Raw genomic sequence first — 18975 nt, 5'->3', positions numbered from 1 at the left:
ATCATGTCAGAAAAAAACACGCCCTCCCTTAGTGAAGATTTATCAGTTGCACGAAAAAGGCTGTTGGCCCACTGCTTATTTCTTTCTTTCTAGATATCTTCAGTGATACGTGTCTCAGGCCCCCTGCGGATCCTGCCTTGCGCCCTCCCGTCCCGTTTCCATAGCCGCCCCTGTTAGCAGAGCGCAGTTATGGGCCTGCCGCCGGTGACCTAGCGCTTACTGCCAAAGTCGGCGAGATTCCCCTTCGCATCTCCCCTGACCTGCTCCACAAAAATGACAAACAGAAGGTAAGCCCCCGTGAGCGTCTTGTCGTGCTATTTGCGCATATTTTGCCCCAGTAAAAGCTTGTTGTCATTCAGCGTAAAGGATGAGGAGGGAGAGTGCCGCTAGGTCTGAGTAAGGACATCGCTGTTTTCAATGAGGCTGCTAATAGCACGTTACTTTGCGCTGTAGCCGTGTGTTGCGTACTTCTTTCTACACCGCGCAAAGCTATTTTAACATATAAACAAAATCTATATCAGACCAAAAATTTGCATGGATGGAATGGTAAGTATTGGGTCGCGTATGAGTCATGGCACCGAGATTGGAGGAGGTTTCCAGTGATGGATAATCCACGGTGCACGTTACTTATCCAGATATAAACGCATTAAACCAGGGACAGTGAACCTTGTGCACTATTAAAATCATATTATTGCTCATACATTAGCCCTGTTAGCCCCTTATTCTGCACATATGCTAGAAAGGCCTGTGTTAAAGGGATAGTTCAGGGAGCATGTGGTAGATAAATTACTTTCTATCTTGGATTTGGGTGCATTGATTTTTATAAACTAAGGTGGTTTAATGGTTTGCTAAACGGTTTGCTTTGGCTATAGTATAAGTCCTGTGTTTTCTAGGTTGGTGCTTAAAAACATTCTCTAAGCTGTTTATCCTTTATTTTGGATTTGATATGCCAAATTTAATTACAAGTCCCCAAAGTCCGGTCCATATGGTAACAATGTATCCTACAGTAGCTAGATTAATCCCAATTACTGACACCATGGGTAAAGAACCAAAATCGTTAAATCACTTTCATTCACATCATCTATGCCTATGTTACCTTCCCTCTACTGTTCTGTAACCAGTATGATGGAATCAACCTTTTACTCTCATTTAGATGACTGAATGAATGAATTTAAATGACTAATGTTTTTTTTTTTTTTTAATGATTTTATGGTAACCTGAATAAGTATAATTAACAATTAAGCATATTATCTCAATATTCCTAACATACATGAATCAAAACACCTAAATTGAGACTGTATCATGTTGTAGCCCAAAACACTAAACCAGAGCTGATCCAAGGTTAAACAAGGACATAGCTAAGTAACACACAATAGGGACTATATTGTGTCATAAAAATGTTTTTTATTTTATGATATATGTTATAATGTTGTTAACTTATCACAGACATACATGGAGTTGTGTTTTGTTTCATTTACACATTTAACTCACACATCTTGCATATTTAGGATGAATTATTCTCTCAAACAGAAAACACTCTGTTCCACGTTGTGATGTCATGTGGTAATAGAGGAAATTCTCCACTGTGTTTTTAAACTCCATACACTTTCATTAGAATAATATGGATAATGTTAGCCCTAGAATTGCCAATCTATAAAGAGCATTTTCAGCTGTAAACAGAATAATAATACAGGATTACTCACTCAACATGTGTGAATGAAACAAAACTCAAGCTTTTAGCTTTTTGTGAACAATTCCAGATATGTTTTACTGAGGTAACAACATTATAGCATTACCTAAAGCACACAAGAATCCATTTTGTGTAATATAGGACCTACAGGGAAACTGTAACAACTCCTGAGAGGCAAGAACGTGGCAGGCCCTCCTAAAAGAAAAACTACACATTGCACCTTTAAGTAAGCTGCTCTAAATAAGTAGACCCATGTAACTAAGATGTACTACTAGTAGAAGCTTGCATATCATATTGCTATTACCTGTAGCATAACTTTAGGACGACTGTGCTGGAGCATTAATCTCATCCTATAATATCTATGCTACTATCATATGTTAATTTATTATACATCCTCTCTCATTATTGCCATTTAAAACAGTGACAGTGATCTATCTCACCTGTCCCTGCTCTTTTGTACACTGACAAACACATAACGGCATCGTCTGCTCTGATCAGCTAGAACTCCTACTCCAGTAATATTTTTATTGAAGTAACCTTACTTGGTTACTTCTCCGATTGTGAGTAGGTGTAAGTGTGACAAAGGCTTTATGACAACAGTATAATTTAGAATTTTTGTTTCTTGCAGCGCTCCTTCAGATATGATTTCGTTTTTCTCTTTTTTGTGGTCTACGTATTGAAAATTCCAGATTTTGTACATTATTTAATGTTTTGTCCTTCAAATGACAATAACTTCAGATTATAAATAAGATGGTACATCCCGACAGTTACTCTTTAAATTACTCTTACTTGAGTAGTAATTTTCACAAATACTTTTTTACTCAGCAGAGACTGAGACTAATTTCTGTCACTGCTTTGTACTTGAGTAATATTATCTTGAAGTAACGTTACTCTTTCTTGAGTATAATTTTTGGTTACTCTACCCGCATTTGTTATTAGTCATGTAACTGCGCTTGTCTGTGAATCCAAATATTCAGTGCTCTCTCTCTACCAATGGTTCTCTTGCAGCTAAGTGTGTGTGAGTCAGACAGCAGCAGCAGCCATGTTCTGGAAGTTCGACCTGAACACTGCCTCTCATCTGGAGGCTCTACTGGACCAGGAGGACGTGAGCCTCAGCCAGCTGCTGGAGGAGGACGATGTTCTGCAGGAGTGCAAGGCTCAGAACAGGAGGTGCACACTACTACACACACTTATAATATGGATCTGTGTTCGGTGTTGGGAAGTGATTGTGATATTTTTTTTATTACTTTTGTGTAACTGTACCTACCATATTCTTTATTTGGTAATATTCATATTACAGTTACTTTCTTAAAATCAGACAGCTCTGTCTTTTGGGTCTTTTAAAGTGTGTTCTAAACACCTAAACTCCACCCACAACCACATTTTAAATAGAGTTGCTAAACTGGGCAGTGCCTGAAGGACTAAAGGGGAGACTAAAGGGGTCTGGACATATGAGGGACAGTGTGATTGTTCTAACAGGTATTCACACTTTGAACTCCGCTCCTGCAGCAAGATATTTGTAATCAGAAACACCTGGCTATTATCAGGGCAGTCTTTCGTGATGTCACCAACAGTTGGAAATTGCAGTGGCCACTGGAGCCAGGACACACCTAGAATTAGGCATTTTTGACCAGAAAGCTGCAGAGTTTCCTAGTTTGCACTAAAGTTGCCAAAAATGACTAGAAACAGTACATAATACTATTATCATTATAAACACAGTATAGTATAGTAGTGAAAAACTGGACTTAATGTATAGTTACATTTGAGAGTTTTGTTCCACTTTTACTTCCCTGTGCAATTTCCAGTTTGAGTTAATGTGGAAGACCTAGATCACAAGGGTTTACTGGTCCAATGCTAATGGTGATGTGACTATGTCTAAAATAAAGAATTACCATAAATAATACATAATAATCATAAAATAATAAAAAATAAAATATACTGGTACATCAAATCTCTTATTTGAGTTTCTGCTAATGGTACTTTATAACATTTCCACTCCTAGCACTGCCCGGAATTATGTCTTATTTCCCATTGTGATAACAGCACAGTCCAGACTAGATCAATTCAATTCAAACAGTGCACACACAGTAGTCTCGGAAAGCTATACTGGTAGAGATATGTTTGTCTCTCTGTATGTTTTTAAATAAATAACGTAATCTAATTATTTCATTTATTAACAACAATCAGAGACTGGAATAAGCCAATAAATCATGATTATAATTTTACGATAATTGAGCAGGACTTGTTAGACCTGGTGTTGGTATACTTGACTATATTTTTGTCAATGTGTATCTTATTTGATCATCACAATATAGGATTGTAGCTCACTGTATATAATCAAAAACAGTCCTATATTATCACTATTGAAAAGCAGTTTCAGTACAAAATAGAATACTATACTATATTGTCTTACCATTCAATAAATGTCAGAGGGAAAAATAATTTTTGGGGGTCAGTTTTTATCAAGGGTATGTTTTCTTTGTACCAGTACTTATTTTTTCTACTATGATACGATTTGAAATGTAGAATGTTAAATGAACAAACTTCTATGACTCATTATAGATCTAAAAATATAATATACAAACTAGCTAATAAAGTATTTCCTTCTGCAGCTCATGTTTTTTTTAATATATATATATATATATATATATATATATATATATATATATATATATATATATATATATATATATATATATATATATATATATATATATATATATATGTGTATTTTTTACAATATTATATATTTAGAAGGTGGGATAATCCTGTGTATTCATCAAAAATACATCAGACTTCAAAATTTATTTGCATCACAGGCCTGTACCTAGTGTAGTTTTGTATATAACTGTTAACTCTTTAGAATACAGCCAACGTGTGTTTCTGTCTTGTACTTGCAGACTTCTCCTGTTCCTGTGTAAGGACCAGTCAATGCAGGAGCTGGTCCGTTTAATCACTACAGAGCCCCCTACTGGTGTAGAGGAGACAAAGCGCTTCAAGTAGGTTTTTCATGATGTATTTTGAAGGCGCACTAAGTCAGATCTGTGGAGAGGCAACCCCACTCAATGCATATTTGAGCAATTAAACCCCCCTTGTAATTTAAATTATTGATAATTAAAATAATATGCCATACCTTGTAGTGTTGTCACAATACTAAAATGTCAAACTGATTTTAGATACTAGGTAATAGACTCTTTCTGATATGATAATAAAAAATAGAATGTAGAATGTAATTTTCAACATTAAATCGTAGTACTTTCGTTGATATTACCATGTAGCCTTATATCTGTGTGATCTCCCAGTTGTCCAGGTAGGTTCTACGGTGGTTTGTGACGTATAGTCTAGTCGTCTAGTAGTCTAGTATGTAATGCGTGTGTTTTCAGGCATCCAAATATAGCATGTGAACTCCTGACCTGTGACGTGGGGCTGATCAATGATAAGCTGGGGAATGAGGAGCCTCTGCTGGAGAGCCTCTACTCTTTCCTGGAGCAGCCCCCTCCTCTTAACCCCCTCCTGGCCTCCTTCTTCAGCAAGACCATCGGCAACCTCATCGCACGCAAGACTGAGCAGGTAAGCTACAATAACAATCTCTAAGGCGGCAAAAATTGTGAAAACAAATATTTAATTTATTTTAGTTTCTATTAAGAAGCAATTTGCAATGTATGTTAATGTTAATACTTAACCCTTTAAAAACTGAGCACACTATTGGCCAGTATAGCTCACCTAGACTTTTATTCTTCATCTTAAACGAAGTATCAGAATTTACTGCATTTTTTCACACAACTACTTCTATTTTACACATCCATCCGTATGTTTTCTTTTACGCATCAAATAAATGACTGGGAAAATCCCCGCAGCACCCGCGCTCTCATTCGTCACCTTTGAGGGACAACAGAGGCAGATTACCGTAATGATGGTAAAATATTTAGATAGCCCCGTTCCTCCACTTTGAGATGCTGTTTGAATTTACATGAGAGCACGACTGGTTGCAGAGTTACGCTGCTGGAAAGTCCGCAACCGCGCTCTATCGGCGACGATAGCCTTCGACCCTATAGGGTTAATAATATGATTCTGTTCAAAGTTGAAGTGGAACTAAAGACTAAATCCACTTTTTTGCTACTAAACTGTGTATATGGTGTTTTAATAGCAATATCTACTGTTCAAAGTAACTTTTTTAACAATTTTAGTGCAAACTAGGTTCTCTTCCAGCTTTCTGATCTAAAACATCTAAATCTAAGTGTTTGCTGCCTCCAGTGGCCTCTAATTTCAAGTATTTGGTGACATCAAGAAAGACTGGCCTGATTAAACTCAGGTGTTTCTGCTTATAACACCTGGCTACAGGGGCGGAGTGTGTAGTGTACCTGTTAGATCAATGTTAGGTTACGTTCACACTGCAGGGTACCTTGCCCAGTTGGAATTTTTTGTTTTCTAACCGATTTTTGTGCATGGTCGTTCACATTAATGCGACTTCTATCTATCCCTGTTGTGAACAGAATGCGGTCGTGAAGTGACCCGCATGTACACAACGTCACACACTGTCACACAACGTCACACAAAGTCACACAAAGTCACACAACGTCACTCAAACCCCCCCTCCAGATCTAAAACAGGGCTAAAATTGACTTAAACATGGAATGCCTTTCCTGAGAACACCCCAGATCTAAACCAGTTTGAGAAGCAGTACTTTAAATAACACATTGTAATGAGAGTACATGATATGTTTGTGTGTTGCCCATGGTCCTGTAGGTGCTAAACTTCCTGCGGCGTAAAGAGGGCTTCCTGTCCCTGGTTCTGAAGCACATCGACACGTCGGCCATGATGGACGTCCTGCTTCGACTTATCAGCTGTGTGGAGCCCCCTCCACTCAGACTGGACACACTCACTGTGAGAACGACTACTTATACTTCACGCACCTAAGCAAAATGAGTGCAAATGAGTGAAGTATTGAGGCATTTCAGATAATAGAATGTGATGGCTGATGAAGGGAAAGAGTCTATTTTCTGTATTGATTACATATGAGTAGTTTAATGACTATCCAAATAAAAAAATCTGCAAACACATAAACATTTATACTAGGCCCAGTTAAACTGGAACTAAAATTTAAATCCACTTTCTTCACTACTATTGCAATAATTGTAAATTGTAAATAAATCTTATTTTTGTAATTCCATTTATTTGAACACATAAAAATTGGCCTTGTATCACAAAGACAGTGGCATTATTCTGTCAAAAGATAGATATTTAATACATATTCTCATGTAGAAGCCCCATTTGATTAAACATGTACTTCAAAAAATCTTAGTGTACTAGTCATGTTTTGATTAGTTGATTAATCAGAAAAAATATATATTGCTGATTGTTAACTACTAAAACAAGTGTTAGTTCTTGCCCTATATTAACTACGTAGTGTGAAAAATGTTACTGCCCTGACATAATGACCAGATGGCGGTGTTTTATGTTTTTTCTGTCCACAGTGGCTGAATGAAGAGAAATTAGCCCAGAGACTGATTGAACTGATCCACCCTGAGAGAGACGAGGAGGTACAGACATTTTGACAAGTATTGAGGTTTTCACAGTTTTCATAAAAATAAATGTTTTTTTTTTTTTTACAGAGGCAGTCTAATGCATCCCAGACCTTATGTGACATCATCCGTCTGAGCAGAGATCAGGCCAATCAGCTTCAAGAGCTGTCACAGCCCGACCCTCTGCTAACTGTGCTGGAGTCGTAAGTCCTGGAGCATTATTGCATGATTCATACAACTAATATTACTCCTGGAAGTATGTAATATCTAGTATCAAAACTATGAATGAAACATATGTTGTTGTTGTTGTATATATTTTGTACCTATAAGTATTTAATTTTATTTTTTAAGCATATCTTTTTTAACTTTGTGCATGCCTGTATTTGTATTTGTATTTATTCAGTGTGTTTTATGTTGCACTTTATCACCAAAGTAAGTTCCTAGTTTGTGAACTGTGTTCACAGACGCTGGCAATAAAAGTCTTCTGATTCTGATTCTGATATGGAATGTAGTAGACAAAAATAAACTCAAAAAAACTTGTTTTAGATTATTTTAAATAGCCTTTACCCTTTGCTTTGATCACTGGTTTGCACTCTTGTTTTTTTTTTTTAAAATCTAGACAAGGTATAGCTTTGAAGGGAAATCCATTTCAGGAGACTATCATGAAGCTTCTTGAGAGAAGGCCCGCCAGCAAAGGGTGGCTACTTTAAGCATTTTAATATAAAATATAAAACATATGAATTGAGTTATGTAACTGTCTTCACAAAATATTTCTATATATTTTCCTTCTATATGTATATAAAACATAGTAGTAGACATCAAGAATGAAAAAAACATTGAATGAATAAGAAGATGTGTCCAAACCTTTGGCTGATAGTGTATATTGGAAATGAAAAAAAGCAAAACTTCTAACACATTAGATTTTGATTTTTAATTATTCAAACATAATGAAAACCTGCAGTCAGAACCCAGTTCTTCCAAACTCTTCAGCTCAGACAGCCACTAGAGTTTTAGGAGTTTCTGAAGTGGTATGTGTTTGTGTTTCTCAGACAAACATCTGTGGAGCAGTTGTTACAGAACATGTTCTCTGGAGAGAGGACTGAGAGCTGCATCGTCAATGGAATCCAAGTGCTTCTCACACTGCTGGAGATCAGGAGGCCTGTGTGAGTGACAACGCGACCTAATCCATATGTTTATTCTTATTACATTAACTTTATGGTTACAGATTCTTACAGTTTCTTGGATTTTTTACAGAGTGGATGGCGTCATGGATGCTCAGGGATTTGAGAGGAGTTACCTGGTCAACAGCAGTATATTGTTGGCCATAGAACCTCATTTAAAACATTTCCATCAACTACTTCTAGAGCCCCCCAAGGTTTGTTGGTGTCTCTTATTCAAATTTATTAGTCGAAAACAATGTATTAACATGCTTTGGAAGTTTTACTTTAGTTTTTGACGCTCAAAAGTCAAAAGTAATTTTCCCTTCCCAGCGCTATCACATCTACATGCATTCTGCTAATGAAACTACTGCACATTGCATAAGGTTTGTGAAGCTGTAGTCTATTGTTTTTTATCATGTTTAGGTATATTTTTAGAGAGGCGTCGTGTGGGAGGATGGATGATGTACGTTTGTGGGCTGAGCATTAGACAGATTTTACAACTAACCATAAGGAGGGTTTGATTGCTAAATTACTCAAACATGCATGAATGACCATATAAAACCACTTCAGCCATGTTTTTGATGAGGGATGTTATAACATGGTAGAAAGCTCCAAAAAGTAAAATTTCCATAATACTCCCTCGTCTGTGTAATCCCTCAGTCGTCCAAGTCTGATCCATAGCAAAAGACAAAATTTTGATCTGTCAAGTGGACAAAATGTTGTTGGAGTGAAGACGTGTCTTGGATGAGCAGCGAAACGTTTCACTTTTACAATGTTTTGTCCAGTTGACAGATTTAAATTTCGTCTTTTGCTATAATACTCCCTCTTTAACTTAACCCTGCCTGTTTGTGTTATTATTAGAAGAGTCCCGTGCTGACCAGCCTGGGCATGCTGGAGGACCCTCTGGGAAACACCCGTCTGCATGTTGCCCGGCTGGTGGCCTCTCTGCTCTACACCAGCTCCTCCAGCCATGCCGTGGTCGCCCAGGAGCTGTGTCGACTTAACACCATGGACCTACTGCTGGTGAGACGGGCATGCCAGCCAATTGTGATAGCTTTGCTTTTTCTTTATGGTTGTAGCACACATATAAATACGCACAGGTGGATAGTACTCATTTGCATTTTCTCAAATACATTTACTCAAGTAACCCTTTAATAAGATTGCACTTTAAGTAGTTTTCAGACGCCATACTTTTACTCCTACTTGAGAGTATTTGACAGTACAGTACTCTTACTTCAGTAATATATTGCACAGTGTAACAGTATTCTTACTTGACTAATATATTGTTCAGTGTAACAGTACTCTTACTTGAGTAATTTATTTTAGGGTGTAGTAGTACTCTTACTTGGGTAGAGTTTGGTTTAGTTCACAAGTGACTAAAGCTTTATGTTGGCAATATGAAATGGTTTGAAAATTTGTGAAATTTTGCACTGCTGCTAATTCAGATGATTTAGCTTTGTTTTTGTTTTTTAATTTTTTGTGTATATCCTTTGAAAATACCAGATTTTATACATTATTTAATGTTTTGCCCTTCCAATTACATTACATGTTATGGCCAGACAGTTACAATTACTCTTACTTGATTAGTAGTTTCCCCAAATACCTTTTCTGTAATTTCTTGGATCGCTACTTTGTACTTTTTTTGGGTACCGTAATATTATTTTGATGTAGCCTACTGGTACTGGTGAATACACGATCATCCGTGTTTTTGAAAATATATTCTGAATGTGCATTGTTAATGTTAAAATGTTTAGATACTGCGGATATAAACCTACAACCACTTCAAAACAAACTGGGCTTGATTTCTTTCCCCTGGTTTTATCCTTAATATCTCAGGACTTGTTCTTCAAATACACGTGGAACAACTTCCTTCATCTTCAAGTGGAGCTGTGTGTGGCGGCCATCTTGAGGCCCTGTGCACACGAGATGAGATTGCAGCCGATCCTGAGCTCCCAGGATAAAAGCCAGCAGAGCAGTGAGGAGGGCCCCCAGGAGCTCAGTGGGGCCCTGACCACTACCAGGAGCACGTTAGACCAGCCGGAGAATTCTGCACACAACCTACTCATGAGTCATGTAAGCTTATGAGCTCGTTTAACAAACAACTAGTCTAAAAATTTTAAAGCTACAATATTAAATGTATCTTCTTTTTCAGTTGTTCCAGCACTGCCACCTGGTTCAACGGATTTTAGAGGCCTGGGAAGAGAATGATAAATTGCAGTAAGTACTAAAACTAAATCTTGTTTCCAAAGATATGAAATATCACACGCTGCCTAATGTAAACAAAAACAATTACAACCATTTGTGATACTGCATAAGGCACTTTAAATAACATGTTAAGTACCACAAAATAACATTAAAATGTCTGAAACCTTAATTTTACTGCATCAAATATTCATTATAACATTCATCAAATTGACACTAACCTAATATTTAGGTTCTCTCAGCACAAAATAATACCAGTTATTGCAATGCAAGATAGGTAAGATTTTTGTCACATGTGGAACATTACAGGCAACGTAATAACATATCCATGAAGATAAGTAGATGGTGAATCCCCCACCAGACTGTTACTTACTGCACCTTTAAACAAGCAGGCTTGATTGCTGAAGTTTTTTTCCTTAAGATTACTATGAGTTTGTGCTGCCAATTCATAAAAATATTCAGGTTAAACATTTGTGTATGTTTGGAATATTGCTTCACCTCATACATTTATGTTGCCCTTCCATCTCAGATTTGGACTTGAACTACTGTTATTTGTTCACAGGTCAGAAGGTGGCATGAGGAGAGGGTACATGGGTCATCTCACCAGGATCGCAAACACTGTAGTCCACAACCTGGAGAAGGGCCCTGTGCACACACAGATCACCCAGCTCATATCAGGTCAGTGCCCTGCAGCGTGTGCACAGACTCAGAATATGTTATAATGTGATTGAATACATATGTGCGTGCAGAGCTGCCTGAGGACACCAGGGGGCGCTGGGAAACCTTTGTGGAACACACCCTGACCGAGACTAACAGGAAGAACACCATAGACCTGGTAAACACAATATACCATTTATATATCATGTATAAACAGGCGTGGCCAGAAATGTACTAAAGTAAGAATGTTTTGGGTTTTTTTGTAGTAGAAGTGAAAAGCATGCCTCCTATATCAATAATGTCATTGTGGATAAGATTTGATTTGTAACTTTACATGTTTTAACATTGACTTATTTGATAAAACATAAAGTAAAAAGCACAAAAATATGTTCTTTTTGAAGTATGCTTAATTATGTAAGGATAACTAACTGTGTTCATAAATTGAATGTTTTCATAACAGATAGGCAGTGGAAATCCTCGCTCATCTTCAGAGGATGACATGGAGAGTCCTTTCCCCAAAGAATTAACTCTACAACAGGTAGAATCATTCAGTCTATTACCCACAGTACCCAAAACCAGACTATATGCAGTTGTATAACCCTGTACTTCTTGTAGTCCTTTTCAGACTATCAGATCCAGCAGATGACCGCAGACTTTGTGGATCAGTTTGGCTTCAATGACGAGGAGTTCACTGATCATGATGACAACATTGGGTATAAGCATAAATATGACACTATAGGTTTGTGCTCACTATAAGAACTGTAATAACTGTTAATCATCAAATCCTTTGGTTACAGGGCTACTTTTGATCGAATTGCAGAAATCAATATCAACATTGACTCAAGCCATGACAATGTAAGTTTATATTACAACATTACAGCGTCCATTTTAGTGATGATATGATTTGTGTATCTGCCATGTAGAAAACCTGCTCTGTGTTTGAGGCGTGCTCTAAAGACAGGATACAGCCCTTTGATGACGACGAAGAAGACATTTGGGAGGAGAAGGAAATCAACTATGCAACTCAGACGAAATCAAGGAACAGGTGACCATTTTATTGTGTTATAGTACAGTTTAGGATTATTTCATGGTTTTCCTTCATCATTAGTTTTTCAGCACTTTGTTTTGATAGATTCATGCATGTTTGAGCTGGTAGAATAGTCTGGATGCCTGGCCCTGTTGTCATGACCTTTGGAGTGACGTTGGGTTAGATCAGGGGTGCCAAACACATTTTCACCGAGGGCCACATCAGCAAAATGTCTGCCCTCAAAAGGCCAGATGTAAAATAAATATAACTACTTTTTTAACTTGTTAATTGACTGTATTTATTGCTTATTCAAGTTACAAATATTCCCAAGTTACAAATATTTTATATGCATTTGCCTAGATGTAAAAATATGTCTATGTAACTGCGTATTTCCTGATAAAATGACATTTTAAGACCATCATACCTTTTAATTTACCCTGTTGAGGTCCACATAAAATGATGCGGAGGGCCGCATTTGGCCCACAGGCCTTGAGTTTGACACATGTAGGCAGCATGGAGTCAGTTTCATGGTGTTGAAAAGGTGCATTTTGTAAGTTTTATAGTGGTGATCAATAAAGTCAATAATCTGTCCATCTTATCTGCCTTTCATTACCTGCATGTCTATGAAGTTTTTAAGCAATTTTGTTGAACATTCCTGGCAAACAGTGTTGAGTGAGAAAGAGGTTTTGGACCTTCCACCTAAAAACGTACATAGTGTCCCTTTAAGATCAATACAGTGCACAAAATGTATAATGATGCATATCTAAAAAGCATAATATGTCCACTTTAATAACACTTGTGTACAGGTTTGGTGGCTGTCCATCTTCAGAGAGTCCAGCAGCGGGAGAGCGCGCAGAGCCACGCAGCTCAGGCCAGACTCCAGACTCCGACTCAGAGGACGAGTCTAAAGAGCACCTGGACCCTTTCCTCAGCCAGTGCCACACAGACACAGGGACCAGTAAGCCTCTCCCCTGCATATACTACTGCAGAGCTTGATAATTTTGGAAAAATACCTATATTTTCTGAAAATCCTTGCAGTTGTGTTTAGATTTGCAATTTATGTTTTAATAATACTAGGACTCTGTCTAAAGTCCACATATTAAACACATCAAGGAGCATTAGCATTTGAGAAAAGACATCTGAACTGCTCAAATAATACAAGAATCTCATGCATTTAAGAACATGTTTGTAGAGGTTTAAACTGTGGGGGTTAGCAGTGTTTAGACATGATTAGACATATTTGTGTTGTTTTAGAAGAAATTCTTTAATTTAATTGCAGGAATTTGCTAATTGCAACCAACATCATTCAAATTACGATTCTGTACTGATTGTGATATACCTTGCAGCCCTATACTACTGTTCCTCTGCTTTATTATATGTATGTACTGTACGCATTATGGTGTGTGTGTGTGTGTGTGTGTGCAGACAGTGGGTGGATAGCAGACTTTGGGGAGATCAACTCCACTGCACCCCCTACAGGAGGAGGGGGCTTCGGGGGCTGGGATACTGCAGCCTGTGAACAAACCACCACAGACTCAGAGGAGAAGGGCTGGGCCAACTTCACAGATTTCCAGCCTTTCTGTTGGTGAGTTACAATTTACAAGAAAAATATATTTTAATGATATTAAAGGGGACTTATGCTATTTTCTTAATCAGTGATGCACATAGGATTCACCAGCATTGTGTAGCCATTGTGGCATGAATGAAAAAAAAAAAATCACTGCTCACTAGTGTGATGTGTAGCGAGCTGGTCTGCCCCTTTAGGGTCCCTGAAGGTGTGAAAATGACCTCTGTTAAGTATGTTTCTGATTGACCATGTTCTTCCATGGTACAAAAAGAAGAACCGTGCTTTCCGCAGCAAAATCATCTTCATGCCTGACAATGCACCATCTCATGCTGCAAGGAATACCTCTGAATCATTGGCTGCTATGGGCATAAAAGAAGAGAAACTCATGGTGTGGCCCCGATGCTCCCCTGACCTCAACCCTATTGAGAACCTTTGTAGCATCCTCAAGCAAAAGATTTATGAGGGCGTGAGGCAGTTCACATCCAAACAGAGGCTCTGGGAGAAATTCAAGCAGAAACTCTCCACAAACTCTCAAGTTCAATGGATGCAAGAATTGTGAACCTCCTATCAAATAAGGAGTCCTATGTTAAAATGTAACTTGACCTGTTAAGATGTTTTGATTGAAATAGCTTTTGATTTCAGCAATATGCTAATGCTACTAATTGAAAAATAAACAAATGACCATTTTCAGTTTTTAACAACAATAACATGGTTTGAAATTCTGTTGTGCATAATAATTTGGAACAGTGCATTTTATTTATTTTTTAAAATACTGTCATCATTGAGAGGTTTGTTGAACAACATTCAAATTGTACTCTAAAGGTTGATGACTTGAAAATTATGATAACATAGGTCGTGTCATTTATATTGACAATTTGGCAAAATCAGAGAAAAATATAATTTGCATAATAATTTGGAACACAGTGTAGACAGTATGTCTTCTTTAAGTCTGTCTTTAACTGTCCTCTCTGTGCACAGCTCTGAAACAGGCCCCAGGTGCAGCTCTCCAGTCGACTCCATCAACAGTGGATCAGGCGGCACCATTTCAAAACAAAACTGTATGTTGTTCTAACTTAGTTCATGTATATTATTGTACATACAAGCAAACCTTGGGCTGTCAATAAGTCAGTATTTAAAATACTAATCAATCCTAGACCTATAAAATAATTATTTCAGGAGCTAAAATGTGAAGAAAAGCAACAAAAAGATATCATGAAGATATGATAAACAAAAATAAGCTCAGATACTTTTCACCATAATTATAACACAAAAAGCTGATATTGTATCCTCCCTCGTCATCACACTATAGAAAATCTAAACATAACACTAACAGTGTACTCCCCCGTGTGTGTGTTGCAGCGTGTGGCTGGGGCGTGTGCGTGCCCAGGAAAGCTCCTCTGGTGGCCTCTGACAGCTCCTCCTCCAGCAGCTCTGACACCGATGAAGACGAGGCAAAAGCAGCCGCTAAAGAGAGCCTCCACCACCAGAGGGTGCTATTCTCCAGGTCTGTGCCCACACTGCAGGTTCCAATGTGGCTCCTGACAGGGGAATGGGAATCCTCTGTGCTGTTCATTTGAAAAGTCTTTGTCATGTCAAGTGCATCTCAGCTAATACAAATTACTAAAAAATTAAGGGATATATTTAGTGGACACTAGATTTAGCACATCGACAAATTGTATTGTATTAGATTTTACACAGACCATGTACAGGAGCATTAATCAAAGAAACATTGCTTTGTACCAAATTATAGCTCTTGGAGCTACCGGTAATTTCCTGAGACATACAAAACACAGATTACACAAAGATCATAAAAAATGCAGTCCAGACATAACTAAGCAATACCAAGACATTTGGCACAATGTTTTAAGTTTTGTTTTGTTTTTTAAATTTTATTTTGTGCAGTGAGCCAGAGAAAATACCAGAAGTGAAATGTAACCCAGGAGAAGGAGACACGACCATGGCCAGTTCAACACAACAGTCAGATGTCACTCTGTGAGTACCGTATGAGTGCGTGTGAGCAGGGCCGGCCCTAGACTTTAGGGGGCCCTAAGCAGAATTTGCCTTGGGGGCCCTCACATTGCATCTTGATACTGCATGATGGTTACAGGCTGTATAAATAACACACCATAGACATCAAGAATCTTAAGTCAGACACTGTACCGGTATCAAAATAGGTGGTGCAGTATAATGTGGCCCAATTGGCTAAAGAGAGAGCATACGTACAGGTTTTAAAAGCTATATGATAGATATTTTTACAAAAAACAACTGTTTAGACTAAATCAGTTTTAACATAAGACCCACTAAATATACTTTTTCTTTTATATATTTATGTTTGATATGATAAACACTGCTAAGAGTAAGTGACTGAAGTCAGTCAGTTGTTGATAGATTACTATAGATAATTTAATACAATATTGGCTATAACATTGAGCCAAACTTTGTTGATATCACAAAAAACATTAGGCTATGTGTTGACTACGGTATTGTATTTATTTGTATTAATAAATTACTAATGTGTACACTCTAATAAATTACTTAAGTTATAAGTTATTATCACCAGGCATTACCAGCTTCAGCATCTTCAGCAGCATCTTGAGATGTGGATGTAATTTCATCTCCAATGGCAAAGAACTTGTCTAAAGAGCCTTTGCAGAAAAAACATAAAACACAGTCAGACTAAATGTAAATCCAAATTCCTGAATAATGACAATAATGATGAAATTAAATAATTTTAAGCTTTATCACAGGCCATTTGCCGTTATTTGTGACTATTGCGTTATTTATTTTTAGCACTCATATAACATATAACAATAAAAAGGACACAGTTAAAAAAACAAACAAACAAAAAAACAGGTGCAGGAAGAGGCAAAAAGCCCAAATATTAACCTTATGAATACATAAAATTGAACACTGTAGTGGTGCATTTGACAAAAAAATGACATTTATGCAACTTAAAAAGTGAATCCAAACATGGATTAAAATTCAATAAAACATTCAACAATTGAAAGATTATTAAACATTACCCTGAAATATCAGACATTTCCTTAAACTCTTTTTAAATAAAGTTTCTGCCGTCACGACACACATGGCTCTACACTTTACAGCCTCTGGATCATAGGCAATGAGTATTGTATCTATGAATCTGCATTAATTTTAAGTAAAATGTGAAATGTTTAGGGATAGGGATTATAATTACGGTATATAATAGTTATATATAGTTTATATATGGCATTGAATAAAATAAGACTGTTACTAACTGTGGCTTTATTATGCTGCTCAGGTCTTCTACAAATGTGAAAGACCGGTGTCCCGTTAGCTCCATGCCCAGACTCTCTCGATAATTTAGCCGAGCAATGTAGCACCAAACACTGCAGCGACAGTGAGACACACTGACAGCAACGCCTTAGCCTGGATTTAATGTTAAGAGATGCACAACAGCAGATTTCCAGCTAACTGGCTAACAACAATATACTATAGACACATAATTTACAGGCAGGAAACACGATCATGAAAATATTTTGTTTCATAACGACACGTGACTTTCAGTACTGGGAAGAAGGCTGCGCGGTCGGTCACAAACACAGTAACACCACCTTGCGCTGGGCCGGGCCCCGCCGCCTGTACACCTGCCGCTGCGATGCTATGCTAAGTGCTAATAGCATGTTGACATATTCGAGGTAGCGGTGGGTGGCGACATTGTGAATTAAAATGACGATAACGTAACTTGTCACATTAACAACTACATTAATCTCTTTGTACGATTCACTCAACATTAACTCTAGATTGATGTTTCTTCTCTTCTTTTTACGCTTCTCCGCACCCGGGTAGCTTCGTTTTGACATGATGAAGACGATGAAAATGAACTTGGAACAGTTGGGCACAGTTCTGTTACATTGTGCATTTGTTTACTTCACACTCGTGCTCGCTTACAATAAAGTTGGCCAATCATTGCAAGATCAGGTGTAGCGTCATTCAGTTGGTTGCCAGATTGTCAATATAAATACATCATGTGTGACTACACAGTGCACTTACTGCGCTACAGCAGAGATGCGTCAGTAGCGCGTACTGCGCGCGTACTAAATGCAATGTATAGTGTGGGGGGTTGCCAGATTGGGGGCCCTCTGGAGGCCTCGGGGCCCTAAGCGGCCACTTAGTTCGCTTATAGGCTGGGCCGGCCCTGCATGTGAGTGTGACTTAGGGAAAAAAAACAACTAGTTTTCCCTTGTATTGATAAATCACTGTTTTATTCCATTTTAATTTCTAAGATTAAAGACAATTAAATTACAATTGAATTCAATTATTATCTTTGAACATTGAGACAGACTTTCCAACCAGCCTTTTGGTCAATACCTCTTAAGTCTGAAGTCTGCTCCAAACCCCATACTTTTAATGACAAAAGACTGACTTAGTGTTTGTTTGCTTGGACACTTAATGGAGGCCTCTCCATTTATACGCCCGAAGCTAAACATTGATATTTTAAAACAATTGGATTAAAAATAAAATTTGATTATTGCACAGTCCTAGTGCAACTGCAGACTAAATATGAGGTATTTTCTCCTTTGACCCTTGAGCTTAATAAACCCACTGTGTTCTGACTTTACAGGGAAATGCAGCCTTCAGCCAACGGCCCGGCTTGATGCTGTGAGGGGCCCACCTCCCTTCAGAGACAGGAACAGCGCAACCAGGAGGTCACCCGTTAGCTCTGCTCTGCTCACAAGCTACATGTTTTACAATCCCAAAACTGCACATGGCCATACTATTTTATTTGCAGAATTCCTTCTCAACTGGATTAGATGTAGAAGTATTCTGCATTTAAATTGTAACTTTTCCAACTTAAACCTTTTTTATTTAAGGTTTTACAAAACTCTATTCAAGGCCAGTAACCTCTACAACACTGGAAATATTAGCCAAATTTGAACCATGTAAATTAGCCAATGTACAAAATGTTTTAAACAAGCAACGAAAAGGTGTATTTTGTCACTATGAATAGAATAGAACTATAGTTGTTCAGCTACCATGTAATGCCACTACTACTTGACACATTTTGCACTATGTTCCAAGACAGATTTACCCTCAAGGGACCACAGAACTTTATCCTGATCTTTATGAACGTCACTACAATATTAGGTTTTAATTTAGATTCTTTACAA

At 37.7% G+C, this 18975-nt stretch overlaps 1 protein-coding gene across 1 annotated transcript; it reads left to right on the top strand.

The window, feature by feature from the left end:
* Positions 1–163: 163 nt before the first annotated feature.
* On the top strand, positions 164–18904 carry ppp6r2b (protein phosphatase 6, regulatory subunit 2b). Its single transcript, XM_033967483.2, has 24 exons — positions 164–287; positions 2699–2860; positions 4591–4689; positions 5074–5260; positions 6437–6574; positions 7165–7230; positions 7303–7415; positions 8262–8375; positions 8467–8587; positions 9234–9395; positions 10209–10445; positions 10525–10589; positions 11137–11252; positions 11324–11409; positions 11692–11769; positions 11847–11944; positions 12029–12086; positions 12155–12276; positions 13065–13216; positions 13684–13843; positions 14804–14883; positions 15185–15329; positions 15728–15817; positions 18429–18904. Exons 2-24 carry the CDS (start codon positions 2733–2735, stop codon positions 18460–18462), a joined length of 2649 nt encoding a protein of 882 aa, XP_033823374.2. The 5' UTR covers positions 164–287; positions 2699–2732; the 3' UTR covers positions 18463–18904.
* The last annotated feature ends 71 nt before the right edge of the window (positions 18905–18975 follow it).

Source organism: Periophthalmus magnuspinnatus, chromosome 6, assembly GCF_009829125.3.
Source record: "Periophthalmus magnuspinnatus isolate fPerMag1 chromosome 6, fPerMag1.2.pri, whole genome shotgun sequence".
In the NCBI taxonomy this organism is placed as follows: Eukaryota; Metazoa; Chordata; class Actinopteri; order Gobiiformes; family Gobiidae; genus Periophthalmus; species Periophthalmus magnuspinnatus.
This window is presented reverse-complemented; position numbering and strand designations above follow the sequence as displayed.

Coding starts and splice junctions, on each gene's coding strand:
- ppp6r2b (XM_033967483.2), top strand. CDS start 2,733: ATGTTCTGGAAGTTCGACCTGAACACTGCCTCTCATCTGGAGGCTCTA. Junction 4,690..5,073: donor GAGGAGACAAAGCGCTTCAA/GTAGGTTTTTCA, acceptor GTGTGTTTTCAG/GCATCCAAATATAGCATGTG. Junction 7,231..7,302: donor ACCCTGAGAGAGACGAGGAG/GTACAGACATTT, acceptor TTTTTTTTACAG/AGGCAGTCTAATGCATCCCA.